This window comes from Plutella xylostella, chromosome 25, assembly GCF_932276165.1.
Source record: "Plutella xylostella chromosome 25, ilPluXylo3.1, whole genome shotgun sequence".
Lineage (NCBI taxonomy): Eukaryota > Metazoa > Arthropoda > Insecta > Lepidoptera > Plutellidae > Plutella > Plutella xylostella.
Genome location: NC_064005.1, coordinates 8,598,857 through 8,622,306, shown reverse-complemented (window position 1 = coordinate 8,622,306; position 23,450 = coordinate 8,598,857). Strand labels below are relative to the sequence as shown.

The window sequence follows — 23,450 nt, the reverse complement described above, 5'->3', positions numbered from 1 at the left end:
TTTATTCCTGTAATTATTATATATTAATCTATTTTTTGCGTCGCTTTGATCCTTTTTCCATATTTTATAAAGTTCATCTCTTTTTTTACACATATATATTAGTTTTTTGTCGATCCACATACATTTTTTTCGTTTACTATCATAATTAAGCTTGACACTGTACTTACATTTCTCATAAGCTAAAGTAAATTTATCAATAATAAAGTTAAGTATGTCGTTGGGGTTTTTCATTTCCAGTGTTGAACTCCAATCGATATTTTTAAGTTCAAGTTTAAGTTTTTGATGATTAAGTTTAGTTACCGTCTTATTCGCTGTAGGTGACGGGGTAAAAAGCGTATTGTCTTTTATCAGGCAACCGGTTATACAATGATCAGCTGGGGCGATGTTGATAACGGCTGTGTGCACGTCGCAGTTACCTACGCTACGCATAAAAATATGGTCAATACAAGATTTCGTTATAATTTCACCCTTTTTTTCTATCCGTGTGTATTGAGTGATACCGCATTCCATACCTAATTCACTTAACTTGTTTAAATACTGATTTCGTTGCATATTAAATTTTTTTAAATCGATGTTCATGTCTCCTATAATCATCAAATTATTATTATGCGCATATTTTCTATTCAAAACAGTTAGTTCATCAATAAAACGCGGTATACTTTTCTCCGGTGGTCTATATACGGCACAGATTCCGAGTTTGTAGTTATAAAGTGTTTTTATTTCGCCTGTTATACACTCAAAGTTATATGTACATGAGTTAGACCTGTAAAATTCTAGACTATTATGTATGTATAGAATAATACCACCACCTTTTCGATGATTCCTAAGTTCTGTATACATATTGTAATTTTCTAACTGATATAGTTGTTTACAATTATCATTTATATTCGCTTCCGTAATCACAATTAAATGGACTGTTTTTTTACAGTTAAGTATGGTGTATTCTAGGTGGTCAAAGTTCTTTAACATGGATCTTATATTTACATGCAGCGTTAGTAAACAATGCTTATTAATTGATTGTGATGCTACAAATTCATTCCAAGTATCAAAGTTTTGTTCTATTATAAAAGACTCATTATCCATTTTTAATTGTAGAGGTTAGCAGTTATACAATATTACATACCTACACAAGCATTAAAGAGCGATGTAAGTACCTTGTTTACGACCGGTCCTGAGTTTCGGTGACTGCTCTCTCGATGTCGCTTTGGGACCTAATAACAAAGTATTTTTCATTTTCGTTCTTACGCGCCATTATATTCCCGTGCTTTATCCATACGAACTTGAAGCGGTGTTTTTCCTTCAATTCCATCTTGGTTTTCCAGAGTAAGAATGCAGTTGAAGGTGTGAGTTCCTCTCGTATGTAGATCCTGTTGTCTCCGTCTATGCCTAGGTCCCTGCTGTGTATGGGGGTGTCCCTCGCGCTGTTGACCCACTGGTTGCGGCAGCCATCACGCAGGATGACTGTGACGGCGGAGTGCTCGCGTCTATTGTTGTTTGTTTGGCGTGATTTCTTCCTGAATACTTTTTGTATATCAGCTGGTTTTTGTTGCAACTTGGAACATATAGTATTTAATATATTTGTTAGGTTTTCATCTTTTTCTTCTTTAATTCCGCATATTTCAATATTGTTGTTAATCTGTAATTGTTCCAGCATATTAATCCGCTGCTCCATCATATTATTTCGCAGGGTAATAGTGTTCAAGTTGTTTTTGAGTTCCTGTTGTTGTTTTTCCATATTTTTGCGCTCCTGTTCATATATGTTTATCTTCTCCTCATACTCGTCTATTTTGTCTGAGAAAAAAGATAATGCTTGTTGCATTTCCATACGTATGGCTTCGCGTACCTCTCTCCTTATCTGTGATAGCATATGTTGGGTGATGTCACTGTTGGTTGGTTGTTGTTGCTCCGAGTCGGTGGCCTCTTCATCGTCCGCGTCCGGCATGATGCATGACAACCGCTTGGGGCGGGCGCTTCCGTTGCAGGGACGGCACTTCCAGTCCACGGAGTCAGTTGAGTTTAGTGCACTCAGCTGATCGGCAGTGATGGATGCACACTGTGCATGGATCCATTTGGAGCATTTACTACACTGCAATCCAGGGCTTTTTTTGGTCACCAGTTTATTACACTTGGCACATTTTGCCATCGTAGAAAAGCGGGTAGTTGTAATTTACGTTAGAATAATTCGTGCGTTTGCTCGTCCACTCTGTTTCGCACCGAGCGAACGACTGAGTTAAGTTTTAAAATAGAATATTATTACGTATTCTGTTATAAAAATATTCCTACTCCTAGGGTTTAGTTTAGGTAGGACCTACTAAGACTAACCTAGAGACTCTGACCTAGATACATAACCTATATAGTGACAACTATCGCTGGTTATGAAACCGTTATATTAATTAACCATTCTTTGTATGCCCTACATCTGAAATTACCTCTAGGTACCAGCTTATTGACTAAAAGTAGGTCAGGCTTTCCAATACCGTTATATGTAGGTACCCTATATGCAGGCTAAGCTATGCTTACTACGATAAGCCAAGCTTATAACGAGCTGTAAGAAGCCTACTACTTTTTAGTTACTTTTTGAAAGTTAACATGAATTAAACTTTAAGAACATTAAGTACCCATGTCAGCGTTGTTTAGGAACTTTAATTAGGAATAACCATAGTTTAATATAACTTTTTCTTAATCACACGAATTTAGTTTCTAACAATTCCAAAAAGTTGCAGGAAAAATAATAAGTTAGTCAGAACTACCTACAACTTGTGCAAATGATCCTTTTTTTAGCAAACTTATTTGAATTAAATTCAATCCGATCATGATCATAATGATCAGCTAATAATAGTCCACTGCTAGACATGGGAGTCTTCCAAAGAGTTACCCCCCCAAATGACATCGTTCTTCCTCCACCAACCACCTCCTAATAACTAACATCCTTAGCCCAGTCCAATTAACATACTTTTGCCGAGTTGCAGAAAGGAACATCAACCTAATGATTGCATTAAATCTATGTCTGTCTCTTTCTGTCCGTAGGTATACAGTCAAAGCAAGGCAGCAATAAATTTAATGCCGACATTAGCTTAAGGTTCCTTTGTGCACCTCAGTGTATGACACGATTCCCAGTAACCTTCCCCAATCTCAACCCGCTTATTCCACCTATCAACAGTCCTCAGAACAAGCGAGACCTAGATAAATGACAAAATCAATCGGCCAGCACCCGGGCCGGGCCGCGACCCGGTCGTGGGCTGACCCGGTCACCCGGCCGACGACCGACTCCGCCCCGGACCACTCTAGCTTCACAAATAATATACCAACGAGAGCTGTCGTGCAATCGCTACGTTTATTGCGACGATATAGAGTCGTCGTTAGCACAGCTGCAGCCGACACGTTGTTTTTCGTTAGCTACAGTGACCACGACGGGAGCGTCTTGTGTTTATCGAGTTGCTTTTTGACTTAACCCTGTAACGAGTACCTGGCATCATCGAATTAAAGTGAGAAATTGGCTCTTAGCTGCTTCGAAGTTTTGAACGGATCACTGATGTTGATGAAAGCTACGGCCACTCTCATTCGATGTTATTTGGGAAGCTGCAGGGTAATAACACTAATAACTAAGTAACCTTAGTTCGTTTGTAAAATTAGGTACAATTGAACTAGCAGTGGGCCAATGATATGAATGAGAACTGATACCGCAATATTAAGTTTGGATCGAGCTGACATTGCATTAGTCCTTTGGTTAGGTGATAGGTGCGTGATCTCATTAAGTGCCTGAACGTAAACTCTAGAGATTTAGTACAGGTACAGAAGATACAGTTTACGGGATAGTAGTTATTATAGTTACCTCTTATATTCATTTTGCGAAGTTTTATGTAGTGATGTCTTAATTTCAATTATTCAGATAGAAATATTCCTATGTCAGTGGAGCTTCTATATAAAATAATACAGCCGAAAGTTGAGCAAACTTAGCCCCTGATTTCTGTAGTTTATTTTGTACATAGCCTAGACAAGTAAGTAACTTCCTACCTATATGCTTATACTATCGTGATAGGTCACAAAACGTATAACCTATGTATAGGGAGGTAACACGTATGTATGTAATACGTATACCTAACCATTAAGCATTGCCATTAACCAGGCAATCAAACTAACCAAGAAGGAAGTTACATCTGCGTATTTACTTTGACTTTTAATTATCCTGTGCCTCCACAGTTTGAATATAATAGGGAGGATGAAGTTTTATCACAAAAGTCTATACTTAGTTCTTCTTGTTGGGCTAGGTCAGGATGGAAACAAGGAAACTTGATCGTCAGACCGGCAGATTTACAATTTATATTTATTTATGTAGCAGCTAGCTTCAGTAGAATGGCGACGTTGGCTCTGAAAAGGGCAAAAGTCACGCCAAAAAAATTACGCATCACGTTTGTCGACGAAGCGAAATAGGTGTGTCAGGATCGTGCCCTGTGGATTGCCATAATCTCTGCCAACAAACATGTATCAGAGGGCTGGTAGGTAGGTGTCGCCTATGTTTGTTTGTAGATAGATATGAATAAATATGTTTAAAACTCCAAAACTCTGTAAGGTATATAGGTAAATAAGTATATAATAAGCAATTTTACCGATTTTTTGTCAATAAGGTTAGAGGTGCCTTAATTTCCAAAGACCCGTATCTAGTTGTACGATTCCACCTGAATTATGTGTCAAAATGATGAATGAATCGTTTCAGCAGAGAGAGCTATAGAACGTTTTTTTAAACAATTTAATATCAAATACTTAATGTGACTGTGAAGAGATCACTCAAAGATAATGTCTGCAGAATTTAATCAATAAAATGCTTTGTCCTTTGCTGGTGGAATGTGATTAATTTGAACGTCTAAAAAACTTCATAAATGATAGAGCAATATATTGTAGTCATTTTCATCTGAATTTCATCTTTCATTTCGTTTTTCTTTTTGTTTAATATATATGTAACTTTGTGGTTCACTCTCTAGCCTTTGAAAATTAGTATGAAGTGTAGGAAAACCTCAGATTAAAGGCTGAGTAAAGTTTATGAATAAAGTTGTCCACCAACCCGCACTAGGCCAGCGTGGTGGACTAGGCCCAAAACCCTTCCTTCACCGGAAGGAGACCCGTGCCCCAGCAGTGAGGACATGATGGGTCGTGATGAAAGTTTATAGCGTGTACGGTTTATGTGATACATTACGTAACGATATCTTTCATTTCACGTTGAACAGAAATGCGGTAGAATGCAAATATTGATACTACGAATTAATTACCCACAAACGGAACTGGTTACCTTTATGTAAGCAAATTACTCGTCAATGCAAACAATAATATCCACATACATTATGTATTAAGTAAATAGGTGAATACCTAGGTAAATACATAGAAGACTAACATTGAGAGGAAAGCTGCAAGTGTAGGTGTTACATGCTAACACACACGCATTGAATTAATTATATCTGCCGAAGAACCGTGCCGCGGTAGTTTCTGCAAACGCAGATATTTTCCAACTGTCACCTGCTTACTGTCACCTGCATACTATCACCTGCATAATATCTTCTGTAATTTTTTTGCTGCTAGGTTTGTGCTTAAAATAAGGTCCACACTAGAGATAAATACTTACTGATGACCGTTAGGGTAAACGAGATCTGTTCAATTCGACAATGAACATACGGCCTGGCCAATGACCAAAGTTCGTCTATGGGCCTGACACACTTGGCCGGTAGTGGCCACAGCACTATGGCGCCCCTTGGTCGATGCCTGTGCACGATTATCGGCTGAGGATGATATTATATGGTGATTGGGTGAAATAGATACTAAGTAGTCACAAGTCATCGTAAAAAATTGACGTTGTTTAACTGCCAGTTTCTATAACTCTATCTACCGATGACTGGTAGTTACTTTCATACTATTTTGACACATCAAAAGTTACAACCTGTCAAAATCGTATGAAAGTAACTACCAGTAATCGGTAGATAGTGTTATTGTAGTGTATTGTTGAAACTGGTAGTAAGTCGCAGCAATCATTTAAGCGGACACTTTAGTCGACTGCATTTTCATACTACGCAACAATAACCCTTACGCCTTACAAATTACGGACGGCACAACTTACATACAGTGTAGTTTACCGTGACGCCTACTGTACTTACAAGGAGGGTTACTCTATACTGACATAAAAATTTACGAACGAGAGCTATCGTGAAATCTAGACATTTAATACAACAGATTGAGACGTGGCTCGCGCATCAGCGCTGCGGAACATAGTTACTGCGGAATTCGCAAAAAAAAAACCGTCTCCATAGTAAAAAGTCACGTGACCAACAAAGTTTCTATGGAAAATGATTTTTTTTTTTCGCAAATTTTGAAATTGTGATTTTAGTTTCGGGCTTAGATATACCATGCTGCACATGTAGGTTTCGGCTTAGTATACCCTTTTTGCAACACCCTGTAGAGTGACCCGCCAGTGTTGTACAAAATATAGGTCGGATCGCAGTCAAAACAAGCATCTACATAGAGTAGAGAGAATATAGTAGGTACGTGCAGGCGGGAAGTAGGTCAACTACGGTAGGTTTGTAAGGCTGAGTCCGCATTGTGGCCCGGCTAGCTGGGACTGTCATTGTGGATAAAACAAAGATAGTTCCAGGTTGTTTTGAAAAGGGGAGTCGAAGCTGGGACCTCCTAGTAATGATGCGTCTGTATCTGAATAACATACTTGAAATTGTTTGTTTTTGTATTCAGGATGAAGGGAGTCTTCTAGTAATCATCATCAGCCAATAATCATCCACTGCTGGACATAGGCCTCTCCCAAGGAGCGCCACAACACTCGGTCCTCGGCCTTCCTCATCCAACCACTACCCGCCACCCGCCTAAGGTCGTCAGTCCAGCGGGCAGGAGGGCGTCTCACGCTGCGTTTGCCTGTTCGTGGTCTCCACTCGAGAACTCGTCTACCTAAAGTTCTAGTAAAGGTTCTTATAATTAATATAATAGAGCAGACTCAAAACGTACAATTTATGTGTACATGCGTTTTTGTAAACATTTAAGCTTCATTAAATATTTTTAGCAAATTAAAATAACCGACTTTATTTTATATGTCACAGTTGTGTATTGCGCCTTATGACTGGAACTCTTCTAGAATAGATAGTGGGAAATGCAAATGTCATGTCTGTAGAGTTGTATACCTATATTAGGTTTGCTAAGTGAATTTTCTTGTGACTGCAGCGCGATGCATTTTGTATATTCGTTGTAAAAGGTACGAAATTACGTCACATCCCTTCAATAAATTACGTCACATCTCTGCCTCTGATTTTTTTTTGTAGGATCGGTCATACTTGTTCTTTTGCGCGACCAATCACAGGAGGTTTAATCTAGCGTTACAAAAAACGAATGAACGAGACCTGCCATACAGCCAGTATTGTTATTTCCTAGTTTAGAGCACCTACCTTTCACTACTTTTTTCACCTACCTTTAGCATTAAGAGTTAACCTATTGTTAAAATAATACCTATTGTTCTTATTCTTATTCTAGTAAGTTTGATGAGTCCTGTAAATCTACACCGCCCGCCCTCGCTACGCCGCCTTGGCTACGCCGCTGCTACGGGCTACGGCGACGCGTAGCAACAAAATTGCTACGACTTGCTACAGGATGAAAGATAAGATACGGATTGTTAATGTTATTTTTATAAAGGTATTTTTATTATGTTATTTTTTTTTTAAATAGGGTAAACTGAAAGGGGCAGCTCGGGCAATCATTCTGAACTCGTTCGTTAAATTCGCTATACAATACTGAACAACAAAAACTTTAAACGAAAAACATTTTTTCAAAATGTATAATTTAAAATATATCTCATAATAAAAGGTAAAGCTATCAAGTATATTACAATCTGAACCATCTCGACCAGCTACTGGATACGTGAGTACACAAGTGGCCTCTCGCAAGTACAGTCGACGAGAGTGGGTTTCACGTTTTATTGAAACTGCAGCGGTGGGGATAGTCGGCCAACCTTCGGTGAATACAAGTTTCGATGACTAACACACCAATATTATGAGGCTGCGACTAGGCAAACGTGGCTAGATGGAGTGACGACTTGCAAAAGGTGACTGGATATGATTGGATGCGGAAAGCTAAAGATCGCATCCAGTGGCGTGCTTTGGGAGAGGCCTACGTCCAGCAGTGGACTGCTATAGGCTGATGATGATGATGATGATTATTATTATTATTATGGTGGCGAAAGTTTGTGAGTCTATGATTTTTTAAATATACTTAGTAGGGAGTTTACAATCTGTATTAACACATAGGCCTACCCTACCTAGCCACCACTGCATTTTCATTCGGAGTAAAATAGCATCCTTATTGACGAAGCTAGGTTGAATTACTAGGATATCTGCGGTTAATCACAGTTTACTAAATGTTGACTAAGTAATTACTTGACTTCTGATGTTTCTATTATTAGAGTTTGTGCCATGCCATGCGTAAGCCATTAATGTATGCATAACCCATTAAATTTAATGAGAAGATGATATTTTAAAAGGAATTTAAGTGCATTCATGCCGCACGGTACTACATTTTATGTAAGTATGTGTTAAGTATATTCTATTCTACGTATAATCAATAAATACCCAGAATTTGCATTCTACTAGAACAACATCGGTAAAGACGTATCCTATGTAATGATAACTCAAAATGTACCCATTCAGCATTAGATAAGTACTTATGTACAGTAGCCGTCGCGTTATTTGGTAGCGCTATTCTATAAAATATTCAGGAAAATTATTCGGACAGAATCAGGTATACTTACACTCTATTGTTGTTGTGTTTTTTTAACCCCCGACGCAAAATAGGAGTGTTATAATTATTATCTTGTTTAGCAAACTTTGTGTAGTTGCATCAAATTTCACGAAGCTAAAGTTGCAATGTAAAAAAAAATGGTAAGCTCGCTCTCTTCGGTAAAGACTACAGAATAGCACCGCTGAAGGGCTGAAACGCTGAAACGAAGCGAGCTTGAGTCCCGAACATCTCCGAAGTTCCCCGACAGCTCCCGAACGCAAATCTTTCGCGCTCAAAGCCAGTCGCTTCGCAACCTCCGTGGGCGCGACGCCTTTTCTAACTTTTTTTTACAAACAACTCACATGATTTAAATAAACTTTTCAATTAACCTCTTTGCTTATAAGTGGCCAGTGACATTTGCGTTTGGTTGTTTTTTTAATGAGCTGACATTGAATTTGGAATGAGTGGTTGCCGAAAATGAGTTGCATCGTGATTTTGGAACGGAGAAGACTTTAGTACACTCTCATCGAGGTAATTAAAATAAAAACAGTGTTATCATTAAATTAGTGTCTACCTACATATTCCAGTAATTACAATAGCACTTAATGTGATGAATAAATAAATCTGCCTAATGAGACAAATTTTCATGCAACCACTCGTAGTAATTTTAGTCTATTTACATAAAATAATATGAATTAAACAAAACATAAAGTATATCTAATTATAACCAAACCTTGTACTATTGTAGTCCCTTGCGGGGTATGCATGCATAAGTGCATTACTGCATGACCATTTAGACTGGAAATCGAACCCTGGACCTAAAGCTCTTAGTCTACTAACGTACTAATATCATAGCAACGCGACGGTGTAATTATTAAGAATTTTTAATTAAATTTGAACTATTTGAATTGCGAAGAGAAGGCAATTAGAGCTTCAATTTATTAAAAATAGTTCAGTTGATTAACTCGCTGGTAATTGAGTAGCAATAAAATTCTTTTCAATTACTTATGCCTACTTACTTAAGTACCTAAGTAGGCATAATACTTAAGTATGTTATAGGCCTACGCTATTCTTTATTCCGAGTTTTGCAGATAATCTATAGGTATTTTTTTAACTGCCTCTGTGGTCTAGTAGTAGAAGCTTCGCTTCATGACCCAGAGGTCCCGGGTTCGATTCCCGGGTGGGACCAACAATTTGTGTTTCTAAATTGTGGTTCTAAGTTTGGTTAGGACATAGAAGGCTGATCACCAGATGTCTCTCCAGTCGTGTCAGTCAATCCGTCCCATTGGGCTATGAGAGTGACGGAACAGAGAGTGCTCCTGTGTACTGCGGACACACTTGGGCACTATAATCTACTCCTGCGTAGATGGCTGATCTCAATTGAGATTGGCCGCCGTGGTCGAAATTCGGCTAGGAGGACATTAGGTATTTTTCATCATAATTACAGTTAGCTTACCATCGTCTATTACTGTCCTTTCCCATTGATATAGGTAACATTAGGTATGCAAATTATTAATAAAATCAAATTAAAATAAAAAAAAAACCATATATGAATCATTTACGCGTAAAGAAGGGCAAACTAGTTATTACTACAATACCAATATATGGAAACAAATGCTATAAACAGAAAAACATTTTTTTTAGTACAAGTAGGTATTTTTACATAATTACAAAATAATTCAGCAATACGGTTTCTAATCTCAACCTATCACACATAAAAAATAATAAGTTCACCAGTTTTTTTTGTTAAGTAATTAAGGGAGATTCCCGCATCAAATTTCATCAACATAGTTTCAGCCGTTTTACCATGTAAGAGTAATTAACTTTCATCCATACTTATAAAACTTTCGCGTTTATAATGGATTTCTGTTGGTAGATTTTTTTAATATACTTACAGCCAAGTTTTCCAATTATTACAGTGTAATTTAATAAAAGGTCCCTTCATATTTTATTAAATGAAACCTGAAAAAGTGGGAATATGGCATCTTATTTCATGGAAGATAAAGATACGTCTCTACTTATCTTGAACATTGTAAAAGCAGTAAGAAAGATAAATTCTTGGTCAGTATGTCCGCCGAAAAGCGACACACTTACATAATTTTAAATTTAGGCTATTTCCTTACTTAAGGAAAAATTATAGTTCAAAAAAAGGCGCAATCAAAAAGTAATAACTAATTAACAATACATTGTTTTGTCAACAGGTTCTGTGCGGCATTCCAAGGATGTTCTCCCTGTGTCGTCGGTACAAAGATGAGCACGGTGAGTGATATTGTAAATCATCAGAGGGTCTACGAAAAAAGCCTATAACTATAGGTATATTTTCCGTGTCTGACGGAATTTTGACTGGCTAAGTGCCAATTTCTCCATTTTCGGTTAGAGCATAACCAGGGAGTAGTGGTTGACTTTTGACACATCTGTCATAAATTTTATATGGAGATGACGTTTAATTTATAAATCAATCCCTGTCGTTTTAGTTAGAGAGAGAGAGTTAGTTAGCGTTAGATAACCGACTATGGAGAAATTGGCACTAATCCTTTCACCAGTGACAAACCCTAGACAAACGAAAAAAAAAATAACTATATAATATGTACTATGCTACTGAGATAACTATAGCTGTTGGTACGTATAGTGAGTTCATGATATCCGAGGAAGGCATTGCCCGATAGCAACGTCTACAATACTTACCTCCTACATAAATCCTAACCTTACACAATATACATAACTCCTAATATACAATGAGCGCCCGCTGTCTAAGCACAGCGAAAAACAGAAGAGACGCTGTTTTTTCTCTCATCAAATTTTATAAAATACACTCACGTGCAAAGAAACAGTTCCACTCATAAAATGCAGACAACAAATGGCCTCAATTTTTAAAAATATTGAATAGGAAATTTTTACAAAATATTTACGTTTTTAATTGGTAATCTTCTGAGGCGTCGTAAAATGTACTTAAACATTGCAGAAGGCGTAATTAAGTTAGCTTTTATGTTAAGAAGTAATTTGGTGATTTTCTCAATAGAACTTTTTCATTGCCCGTGAGTGTACTCGTATATACAGTAGACCTTTAAATTTATAGTAAGACTGGAAAAACGGACGGGGCGGATATTTATGATGTTCTTACTAAAATCCTAAACATCCCATTTAAATCGGCTTCTCCCAAGAATCGCTATAACACTCTGTCCTCTGCCTTCCTCGTCCAGCCACTGCCGAGAGCGGGCCAGAGGGCGTCCCACGCTAGGCTTGCAAAGTCTCCATTGAAAAACTGTTAATAAAGAAGGAGATATTGATGGGCTTCTACAAAATCACTACTTTATAAGACTGTAACTTGAGGTACAAGGGGGGAGGGGTGGTCGGCCATTCATAAAACTTATCTTCGCGATCGATAGACCCTCTACCTCCGCCGAAAACCCCGTTCTCCAATCGGCTATTCCTTCATTTCGCGTCCTTTGCTTGCTTTCCCAAATTTCCAATAACCCTCGCTTCTGTCGAGCAGCAATGAATATGCAGTGTTGGAATTGAGTCGCGTTTTAGTCACAGATTAGGTTTCAAGGTTGTTTTTCCCATGAAGAGAATGCAATACGTAATCTGATTTGGTATAATTGATTTTCTAGTCGACGGAGCGGCTGTGGGGTGTGCCTGAATTATGCATGCAGGTCTCTATTATGAGTTTAGTAGTGAATAATAGGTGTGATCAACTCGGTTAAGGTCGTGTCGCATTGAGTGAAAGATATGGCTCATTTGGTTTTGAATTTCTGGAGTTGTAACCGAGTTATCTGATAGAGATGTATAACATCAATATCCTTCCTATACTGAACCCGTAGCCTGAATACTAATTAGTTATTCCTGTATTAACAACCAAAACACAAATAACGGGGTGTATGCTTCACGAATAATACTCAAGAAATACAGTGAGATAAAACAGAGAACATTTACCGAATAGTTAAATCCCAGGCTGATATCTGACTACGGTTACACCTAAGCCTAGTTTAAAGTAGTGGAATTTATCTGAAACGAATACTACGTATATCATCATCAGCCTATAGCAGTCCACTGCTGAACATTGTTACCTAAGTCCCGTTAAAGTAGTTTGAGTATCTTGAAATGAAATTAGATGCCCTGAAAAACTTCTACCCGATATCCTAACTAATATTATAAATGCGAAAGTACCTGTGTCTGTCTGTTACTCTTTCACGCCAAAACTACTGAACGGATTTAAATAAATTTGGCATACAGATGCTCTAGACTCCGAGAAAGAACATATGCTACTTTTTATCGCAGAATTCCCACGAGAAACGGCGAAGCAAAGCTATATAATACACTCATGTATAAGTATTATTATTTAACTCTTTATTGTACAAATATTACAATAAAAGTACAAAGGGTGGACTTAACGCTAAAAGCATTTTCTGCCACTAATAATACGTAAGTATATATTATGAATACACACTGTATCTCTGCGCAGAAAGACCTTCTTAAAATATTAAGAAATAAAAAGGGTAAATAAGCAATATAGTATAGAAAAACGTAATGACTTTTTAAGGTAACTCTTGGATCGGACAGAAAGGAAAACACAGCCTCCAGTTTGCCTTTTACCTTTCCCTTTTGTCATGGAAATTTACTTTCCACAAAGAATAAATCTTTTTTTTACAAAGCATAAAATATGTTGATGAAACTCAGCCTTCATAATCATAAGTACAGTAGGTAAGTAATAGTGATAAATATTGAGGTTTTATATAATTTTCTCGCAGCTTTTCACATTGAATTTGCCCAAAATTACAAAATTCATAATGATAAAAAATATTTACTAGCTAACCCTAGTAATATTAACGATAACACAAAAATTACCTAGTTTACTTAAATACTTGAAACAATATTGGGACTGAATAGGACTGCTATAGGACTGGGTGCAATGTTATGGATGCTGTTGATATTGGTCGTCCTACATGTACTTGGAAAGCTAAAGATCGCATCCAGTGGCGTGCTTTGGGAGAGGCCTCTACGTCCAGCAGTGGACTGCTATAGGCTGATGATGACGTGTACTTTTATTTTTTTATCCGCAGCGCATACCCTAAGTAATTTTTGACCACTGCATCCTGTAAACTTATTATTATAACTACCAACAACGTCTTCAGAGCTATTTATATAATAAATTCATCTCAAAATCAGTTTTAGTCAAATATTTCAGCCGAAACATTTGAATGAAACGACTCGAGCCCCACCTTCGACCCTTCGTTACGTATTCTAGACTCATTCAGAGCATCCAGTTAGGTTTATTCAGAGAAGCGCAGAAAGTACCTAATACTTACTTTTAACAAGTTTATTGACACTTCAAGTTATCAAAGGAACGTTGAACTGTGTTTGAAGCGATCGTGAATTTTAGGTTATTCGATTGGTGGTTTACCGGAATTTGTATGAAATCTTGAAGCGCCTCTATCAGTATATTTTGGATTTAATGAAATGCATACAAATCCCGCCGAGACGCATAATAGTTCTTTATTATCTGAACTTCCATTCACATGACCATTAAAGGTCTGAGATCTAGATCTAGACCTAGTCCGCTGATACTGCCAATGTAAAAAAACAAAAGTAGGTACTTAAATTTTTTCATAATTTTCCATGAAGTTATGAAAACCATTATAAAGCCTCAGAGTCAATCGTTTTCAACTTGCAATACCACCACCACTTTGGCAACTCTGTACATATTCCCTGTTACAGCTAGCGTTACGGGCTGACGAGCAATTAGTCATTTGTTTTTTGGAAAATCTACTGAAACTCGTGTAATTTATCAGGTGTATAAAATTACCCGAAATCACACCCATAACTTTCCTTTGTCACTAGATAACAAGCAAGTCTTTTGATAGTACGTTTGCTTTGTTCTAGAACACGGGGGCACGCAGATCAAAGGAGGCTACATGCTTCGTTACAAACGTGAGTACACTTCTTCACGCCTCTGTAGTCCTGGTACTCCTGGTACCTGGAGGGTTACTCTATATTGACGAAAAACTTACGGACGAGGACTGTCGTGAAATCGGCACGTTTTATACAACGAGATAGAGTCGTGGCTTGTGCAGCAGTGGTCCGAAACTTAGTTTTTCTTCATATAGAGTGACCCCCCTGGTACTTCTGCCTTCATAAACGGTGATGCTTTCTTCGTGCATTCAGCACTATGCGTTGAGTAAGAGCCATGCCACAAGCATGTGTGTTGCGTCGCTGTCATATTTTTTATGCCCGTTACTTGAGTAGCGAACAACGCAGGCAGCAATGGGCTTTCACCCTGAATGTTACGCTAACGAAAAGCACAACGGCCGTGTGGCATCGCTTTGAATTCTAAAGCTGCCGCCAACGAACGGGCTTCGTTTTTGCAATCGCCCCTGTATTATGTGTGATAATGATCCATCGTTGGGCGTTCGTTGGGCCGGTCTGTACGCAGCTTCTGACACCTATTTCGCATTGCGCCTTAGAAACTGGTTCATGGAGCGATTTATTTTAAAATTTCAATATGCACAGTCATCTTGGCCAAGGATATTATTGTTATTTATATTATATCTTTGCGGAGATTAAAGGTCACAGCACACATAAACGTATCGGAAACGGATCGCCTTTCAGCCGAGCTTGTCCCAAGGCGAGGCCATTATTTTACGATTCCCATTACTGTGCGTTGCAGTAGTATAGAATTTCATAGAAAGAATACTGAACGGATCGCGTTGATACGGTTGATTTTTTTTACAATCTCTTTCCGAGTTTATGTGTGCTGTGACCTTAATTTTAAACCGAAATCTGTCAAAATTGATTCCCAGCGGTCGAAAGTATACCCACTCGAGAGCTCTACTCCGACGGTCATCGAAATGTGTACTCAAACTTGAAAGTTTTCAAATAATGAGTTTTCAAACTTTTTCGGAAGACCAATAATTTTGAAGTACTTAGCATGGGTGCGTATTGTGACGTATAAAAACGAAATGTATAATTTCACATTAATAACGTTCACAACATATAATGAACGTTACGTATAACAACAACATCTATATTTTCATAAGGTATAAGATTCATTTGGTATAACGTACATTTCATATAATATCAAAATAACTAACACTCATGAGGACTAATATCAATTCGTATAACATACATTACGTATATCAATTAAAATATATACTATCATTTTGTATAAAGTTCTTCTCATATCAAATAATCTGTGTTTAATTACCCAACGCCGTAAAACCCCCTAGCACCAAAACCTAAAGATAGGTGCGACGACGAGCAAAGCGAGGAGGAGCGGTTAGGTGCACATGTTCGTTAAAAGCAAAGCGGAGCGCAGCGAAGCAGAGCGGAGCGTCTCCCAACATAGCTCCAATAATAATATATTTTTTTGTTCATTATACATAATGATATTATATCCGTTGAATTATATATGTTATAAACGTTATATATTATGAACGTTATACATTTTAATCGATATATCAATTGAATTTATAGTTTTTGAACGTTATCCTTTACGAAATTATGTATTTAGTAATTATACCTTTCGTTTGTTATGCGCAGTGATCGTTATACTTAATAACTTTATATCATATGGGCGTATACCTTGTGAATGTTATACCATTCGTTTTTATACCTCGTATTACTTACCCACTTAGCATCCCTGCAGGGGAACGATAACAGACTAGAGTGCGACAACGCTAACTTTGAAACGGGTAAAAGACGGGACATAATTAAATGAATGGAAGAGAGAACGTAGTCTAGCACATAAGTGTCAGAAATTGCAAAGAATAATTGTACATAATAAAAAAAAAAACACACACTCACGCCTTGTACTAATGTACTCCCTTGCGGGGTAGGCAGAGGTGCATAAATAAATACATAATAATAATCCCCGAGTAATCTAGAATCTAGATGATGTGCAGGTTTCCTCACAATGTTTTCCTCACCATAAGAGCGATGATATGCATACATTCTACTTAAATTCCAACTCATTCATTGGTACATTATAAAGATAGCTGTAAGTACCTATAATTAAGTGAACACTTTATTAAGTATTTTATTTATGTAGCCTTGATGTAACAAGTGTATCATTTGTTGGTGTTCAAATAAATAAATAAATACAAATGTATGCGCCGGGATTCGAACTCGTATCTCCGGCGTGAGAAGCGCGCGCTTAACCGACTGAGCTACCACCGCTCCAATAATAATTGTAGCCCTACTAAAATTTTGCTTGATCTAATGAAACATACCTAATTATAAATTATTATATTTCCAGGGAAATACTTATGGAACTCTTGGTCTGAAGAGTGGGTGGTGCTGTACGACGACTCCACCATGGCATGGTTCAAGGTTAGTGTACTTATTTATACTTAGAATAGAATAAAATAGAATATATCTTTATTGAACACCACAAATTAAAATATAAAAAAAGAGAACTTATAAACTAGGAACAATGAACAATAGGCGACCTTATCGCTTAGAGCGATCTCTTACAGGTACTTAACCCCCGACGAAAAAGAGGGGTGAGAGTCTAACGTGACTGTGTATCTGTCTGTGGCATCGTAGCTCCCATTGCGGCTGACCCGATCTTCGTTTTGTCTTTTTGGAGTAATTGGTGATGTTACCCCGAGTATCTGTATGTGTATCTTTGTCGGTGATAGCTTAGCTAGCTAGCTAGCTTAGCTCCCAAGCGGCTTAACTGATTTTAGATTTGTTTTTTTTGGGTGCTAGGTAATATTACCTCGTTTTTTGTTAGCCATATGTTTCATGAAAATCGGTTCAGCCGTTCAAAAGTTATGCGACTTTTAGTGTTGAATGTCGGGGCTTCTTAACGTTGGCTAGTTTTTACTCACGATATCGACAGTCGTCCGTGTCACTGTATCAAACTATGAAACCAGTTTAAACTATTCAGTAAGCTCCCCACACACCCCCCGCTGACGCCCAGTATACTACAGGAAGCGGGGGGCGGGGTAAGCCTCAGTTCCCTAGACGCAAAGAAGCACGTGCCAAGATGTAGATACTATTCACTTGTACGTCGAGTTTGAAAATTTCAGTTGTAGTGAATTGAAAAATATTTGCTTTTTCGATTCACCGCTTTAATTTCGTTGTGGAAATTGAGTTTTTTTATATGAAAGCATACAAGCTTACGATTAGATAAATACTCTCGTAGTTCATATGAACAATAAATAAACGACAGTTTTAAACGGAAATATTTCCCCGAGGGCATCATAAATGTTTTTAAAACTATATGTAATTGTCTACAACATCGATTTCGGAAGTCAGTGAAGGTATAATGACTATGACCCAACCAGCATGTTTTTAAAATCTGATGAAAGTTATTAATTAATAATGCTAAAATTATTAATTAAGTTGACAGCCATTTTAGAACAAGCAATCCCACTTGAATTTACAAAATACGAGAGCAGGAAGGTCGATAACATGAAAAACTTCCTTACAAAATTGGGTCTTAATAGTCGTTAAGACAACCGATAGTTCCGGTGTTGTATCAATTTGTCCCGGCCGCCGCTGCCCGGGAAGAATTCGAACCCGAGACAGATTCAATTTGTCGGACTCACTCGCCCGCTGTCACAAGACAAGCGTGTAACGTTCACGTATAATGTTCCTTGTAAGGGAAAACCCTCTCTTTTCAGGGTTCCGTTGGTATTTATTTTAGATATAAGTATAGAAAAATATTTATTTGTACACTAACAAGAAAAGATATGATATAACTTATAAATATAACTTAACAAATAACTAAATACATGCCAAGTTATAATTAACACTACTACGCTAGCCCGCTGTACCAACGCCATTAAGTAAGGTAGCCGGTACTTTGGGATCGACATAGTGATAATTACCTAAGTAGGTTTCAACACGAGCTTTCTCTAATAATAGGTTAATAGACTAATACTTAGTTGTCACGAAATTCCTAGAAGCCTTTTTGTCACTATGAACATACCCATTCTAAACTAATTAAACTAGCTAATTTAAAGTTCCTTTCCCCCGGTGATTTAATTAAAATAGTTCCACATTGCTTCTAGAACCTCCCTAGAACTTAGATAGGGTTGCCGGTTTGATTTATATTGGTGTCTCGTGGAACTTTGTCAAAGCGGTCTTTTGTCCGGCTTCGAAGGGATATCATTGGTGATATTGGAAACTCTCCCCGTGCTTGTGATATTCAGATGCTTGAGAATAACTTTAAGATTAATTTAGTTCTAAGCTTATTGCTTTGAAGATTATGATAGATATTTGCACAGCAAAGTTTAAGTGTACACAATAAATTTTGTTAGTGTTTAAATTCTATTTCGAAGTTTAAGCCGAAAAACAGGTGTACTATGTACTATTATTTGTGTGTTTGTTTATCTAAGTATCTGTTACATGGAGTGATTTAAAAAAAATCGTTTATTCGTCTAGAATCTAGATTGAGAGTTGTTGTTTAACTCAATTAAGCCCACAAATTTATCATTTTCCACGGTTTATTTTCCTTTAAGTAACTACAAAATTTCTTTCGCTTATTTTTAGCTTAAGCTTTTTATGAATCTTATGTTTCTGCAAGTAATACCGCAGTCTAGAGTGGTCTAGACCTCTTGTCGGAGTCCCTGCAGACACTCCCGTGGCTTCAACTTATTAAAACTATTTCTCTGGTTGTTGAAGCGCCTGAATTCACGCACCGAGCACATACTAACATAGGCTAATTAGATGATTTAATTGTATTAGGTACTAACACTTCACTTGCGGTTCTATTCATTGCAATACAGTTATCATATCGTCAGCTCCCGTTTTTTATTAATAAACCTCCCGGATACTCCTGAACATGGTCCAAGATCATCGCCGGATGTGAAATTTGCATTGTTCTACGTGGATATATAAGAAGAAGTGACGTGCAATCAATTAAAAGCGGAGTTAATTAAAATTAACAACTGATTGGAGGTTACCGGCAACGTGGAAGTTGGACAAATTTTGGATTTACGTGGTGTTAAGTCTGGACTTATGAGTGATTATCACCCAACACTCTCATTTAAGTTATAAGTATAAGTGTTAATCACTGGACTTAAAAGGTTGGTTGAATTATATAACTTTTGTTAAATTTCTTTCGAGTTAGAATTGTACCTATCGCATCGTTAGTTAACAATAGCAAATATAACATAAATTTGCAGTAATATAGTCTCATTATCGTATTCATAAGAATATAGTTAGCTTAGCTACATCAGTTTGACCTATATTACATTGATTGTTACATTCCTATCTGCGAGATTAGCGAGGTAATTCATTAACAAAAGGTTCAATGTCAATGCACTCATGGTCAAGGTTAATTTAAACTTCAGACTTATTTATTTACAACCGTAACTGTAATTTACACCATAATAATATCAATACAACACTTGTTATCTACGTAAACATATTAAAATATTGTTGTCAAATCATTAAAATATGTACAGGTTGTATTGATTAATTAATTTCCAATTTACTGTTTAGAACATTAGTAATTAAACATCAGGTAATTTGCTACAGTAATAAAAGTATTTACATTACAACATAATATCGAGAAGTTATTAAGACAAAATAAAAGTTATTACATAATAAAATTTTGTCAAGTACACAAAGATTAAAACAGGGAATATAATTATTAAATAACATTATATAAAACTTAAGTTAACAGCTGTTTTATCTCAATTCCAGGTTGATACTCTCGTCTGCCAAAATGACCACCGAAGAGAAGCTAGTTAAGAAACGGAGCAGCTACAAAGGCCGCTTAACTATGTTTATTAGTTACCTAGACACGGTAGAAAGTTTAAAAAATTCCGATATTGCTGAATTGCAATTGCGTATAGGTAAGGTGGAATCATTGTACGCGCAATATGACGAGGTGCAGTTGCAACTTGAATGTGCAGCTGATGACATGCAATCCCAGTTAAATGAGCGATCTATGTTCGAGTCACAATATTACAAAGCGTTGGCCAGAGCTCAGAATTTATTAACTAAATATAATAAAAGTAATAACGATGATGCTTGTAGTGAGAATGTTACCCGAGCTAGCAATCATAGGCTTGTTAAATTACCTACCATACAACTGCCAAAGTTTAGTGGATCGTACGAGAACTGGTTGGAGTTTCATGACACCTTCAGTAGTCTAATTCACACTAATGATGAGATTGACGAGATTAACAAGTTTCATTATCTACGTGCCTCTCTGGAGGGATCTGCTGCTGTGGTGATTCAATCATTTGAATTTTCGGCTAGTAATTATGCTGTAGCTTGGAAGGTGCTATGCGAGCGTTTTGATAACAAGCGGCTGCTGATACAAAATCACGTTTCAGCATTATTTAATATTGACCCGATCTCAAGGGAATCATCTGTCGTTTTGAAACGTTTGATAGACAACTTGAACAAAAACTTGCGAGCGTTAGAATCATTAGGTGAGCCAGTTAAACAATGGGACACACTTTTAATCCATATTGTTACGCATAAATTGGATCAAAAAACTTACCGTGAGTGGGAGGAGTGTAAAGGACGTTTAGACCAGAATAGCTCCATCACGTTTGATTTGTTTATCCAATTTGTGCGTGGCAGGGCTGACTTAATCGAGACTTTAGAGATGTCCCGTAACTTGAATTCGACGTCACATAAATCGAGTTCTAAACTAAAGGCGATGGTTTCCGTACAGCACACTAACAACAACAATAACTCCAACACAGACTCAATTAAAAATGTTTGCCCAAAATGCAATGGTGACCATAATTTATCTAATTGCACACAATTTCTTGCACTAAGTAACGAGGCTAGGTATAACTCACTGCCAAATTATAAGGTCTGCTATAATTGTTTTAAAATAGGTCACTACGCGAACCACTGCAAGAAGCCAGGTTGCAAACTGTGTAAACGTAAGCACAACACTCTCGTCCACGTCTCAGAGCCAAAAGTAAGTAATGCAGTGGCAACTGACAACATCTGTCAAAGGACCGAAAAACGGTCTGTATTTGAACCTTCGACGTCTGTTGCTGCCACTGCACCTGCTAGCATAAATAATGTAGCTTTATCTGCAAACATCGGTCATCAACAGCAAGATGTGCTATTATCAACCGCATTAGTGATATTGCTTGATTGCAACAATGTCGAACACGTCGCGCGCGCAGTTTTAGACAGCGGAAGCACATCCAGCTTTATGACCGAAGAGTTGCACATGCGACTAAATCTAGATGTCGCTCAGATAGATAGGTCAATTATGGGAATTAATAACGTGACTTCTCACGTAGGCAAAAGGTGTCGTGTACACTTAAAATCTTTAGATAAATCTTATTCTACAGATCTTCATTGTTTCGTTTTGCCATCAATTACGAGTAATGTCCCCGGCCGCGAGCTAGATCTATCTACTTTACAACTGCCTTCTCATATTTGTCTGGCTGACCCTACATTTTATAAGCCTGCCGAAGTCGATATTTTAATCGGGGCTGATCTCTTTTGGGATTTGTTAGGGTCGCAAAGGATTAAGTTAGGAACTGGTAGGCCTGTTCTTTGTGAAACTAGGTTAGGATGGATTGTTTCAGGTCCTAACACTAGTAATTATGCCTCTTTGATTTCAAGCGAAATCAAATGTAACTTCGCTAAAACTGAATCACATTTTACTGGTGAGATGGATGACATTAGACAGGACTTGACGCGGTTCTGGCAGCTAGAGGAAATTAATTCCAAGTCATCGTCATCACATTACTCGCCCGAGGAGAAGTTATGCGAAGATCATTTTGTTCAAAATACGTCTCGTCTTCCTGATGGACGATTCTGCGTTCGGATACCTCTTAAGAACGACCCTGAGTTGTTAGGTGACTCTCTTAAAAGAGCTACACAGTGTCTGTTTTCTTTAGAACGTAGTTTGAAGCGTAAACCTGAGACAAGTCAAATGTACCACGACTTTCTCACTGAATATCAGTTGTTAGGCCATATGTCTGAATGTGAGGGACCTCATTCCTGCGCTGGAGCCTACTTTATTCCGCATCACGGAGTGTTACGTGAGAGCAGCTCCACGACAAAGCTACGCGTCGTGTTCAACGCAAGCAGTCCTAAAACTTCAGGCATTTCATTTAATGATCTACAGATGGTTGGCCCGGTAGTCCAGGATGATTTGCTGTCTATTTTACTTCGTTTCAGGCAGCATAAATACATTTTATCAGCTGATGTGGCGAAAATGTACAGATGCATAGAAGTACATCCTGATGACAGAAATCTACAGCAGATTGTCTGGCGTGATAATTCTAGTCATCCCATCACAGCCTTTAAATTGAATACTGTCACCTATGGTACAGCCAGTGCTCCGTTCCTTGCTACGCGCTGCCTTAAACAACTTGGCCTTGAATGTAACGACAAGAAGACAGCTGAAATCATATTGCATGACTTCTACGTCGATGACTTGCTCACAGGCAGCGATGATTTGGAGGAAGCCAAGGCAATACGTGAAAGCGTTACCACGGTGCTAGCATCCGCAGGTATGCCATTGAGAAAGTGGAGGTCAAATGAACCCGAATTGCTTTCAGAGATTTCTGAGACATCACTTGATCTTAACATTGGTTCTCAAGAGCCGAACAAGTTGTTAGGTCTTGGTTGGCATTCGGATTCAGATGACCTCTGCTTTCCATTAAATTCTTTGGTAACTGATGGCAATACCAAACGTGAATTGCTTTCTGTTATTGCTCAGGTGTTTGACCCCTTAAGTCTTTTAGCTCCATGTA

The 23,450-nt window shown here is 37.7% G+C and overlaps 1 protein-coding gene across 2 annotated transcripts in view; it reads left to right on the top strand.

The window, feature by feature from the left end:
• The first annotated feature begins 9,046 nt into the window (after window positions 1–9,046).
• Window positions 9,047–23,450, top strand: part of LOC105391207 — a 44,553-nt gene continuing 30,149 nt past the window's right edge. For both annotated transcript variants that reach the window (XM_038107451.2, XM_038107450.2), the window contains exons 1-4: window positions 9,047–9,285; window positions 10,956–11,013; window positions 14,635–14,682; window positions 17,006–17,079. In XM_038107451.2, the coding sequence (XP_037963379.1) occupies window positions 10,977–11,013; window positions 14,635–14,682; window positions 17,006–17,079 (159 nt within the window). In that variant the 5' untranslated portion in view covers window positions 9,047–9,285; window positions 10,956–10,976. The remainder of the gene's footprint in view (window positions 9,286–10,955; window positions 11,014–14,634; window positions 14,683–17,005; window positions 17,080–23,450) is intronic.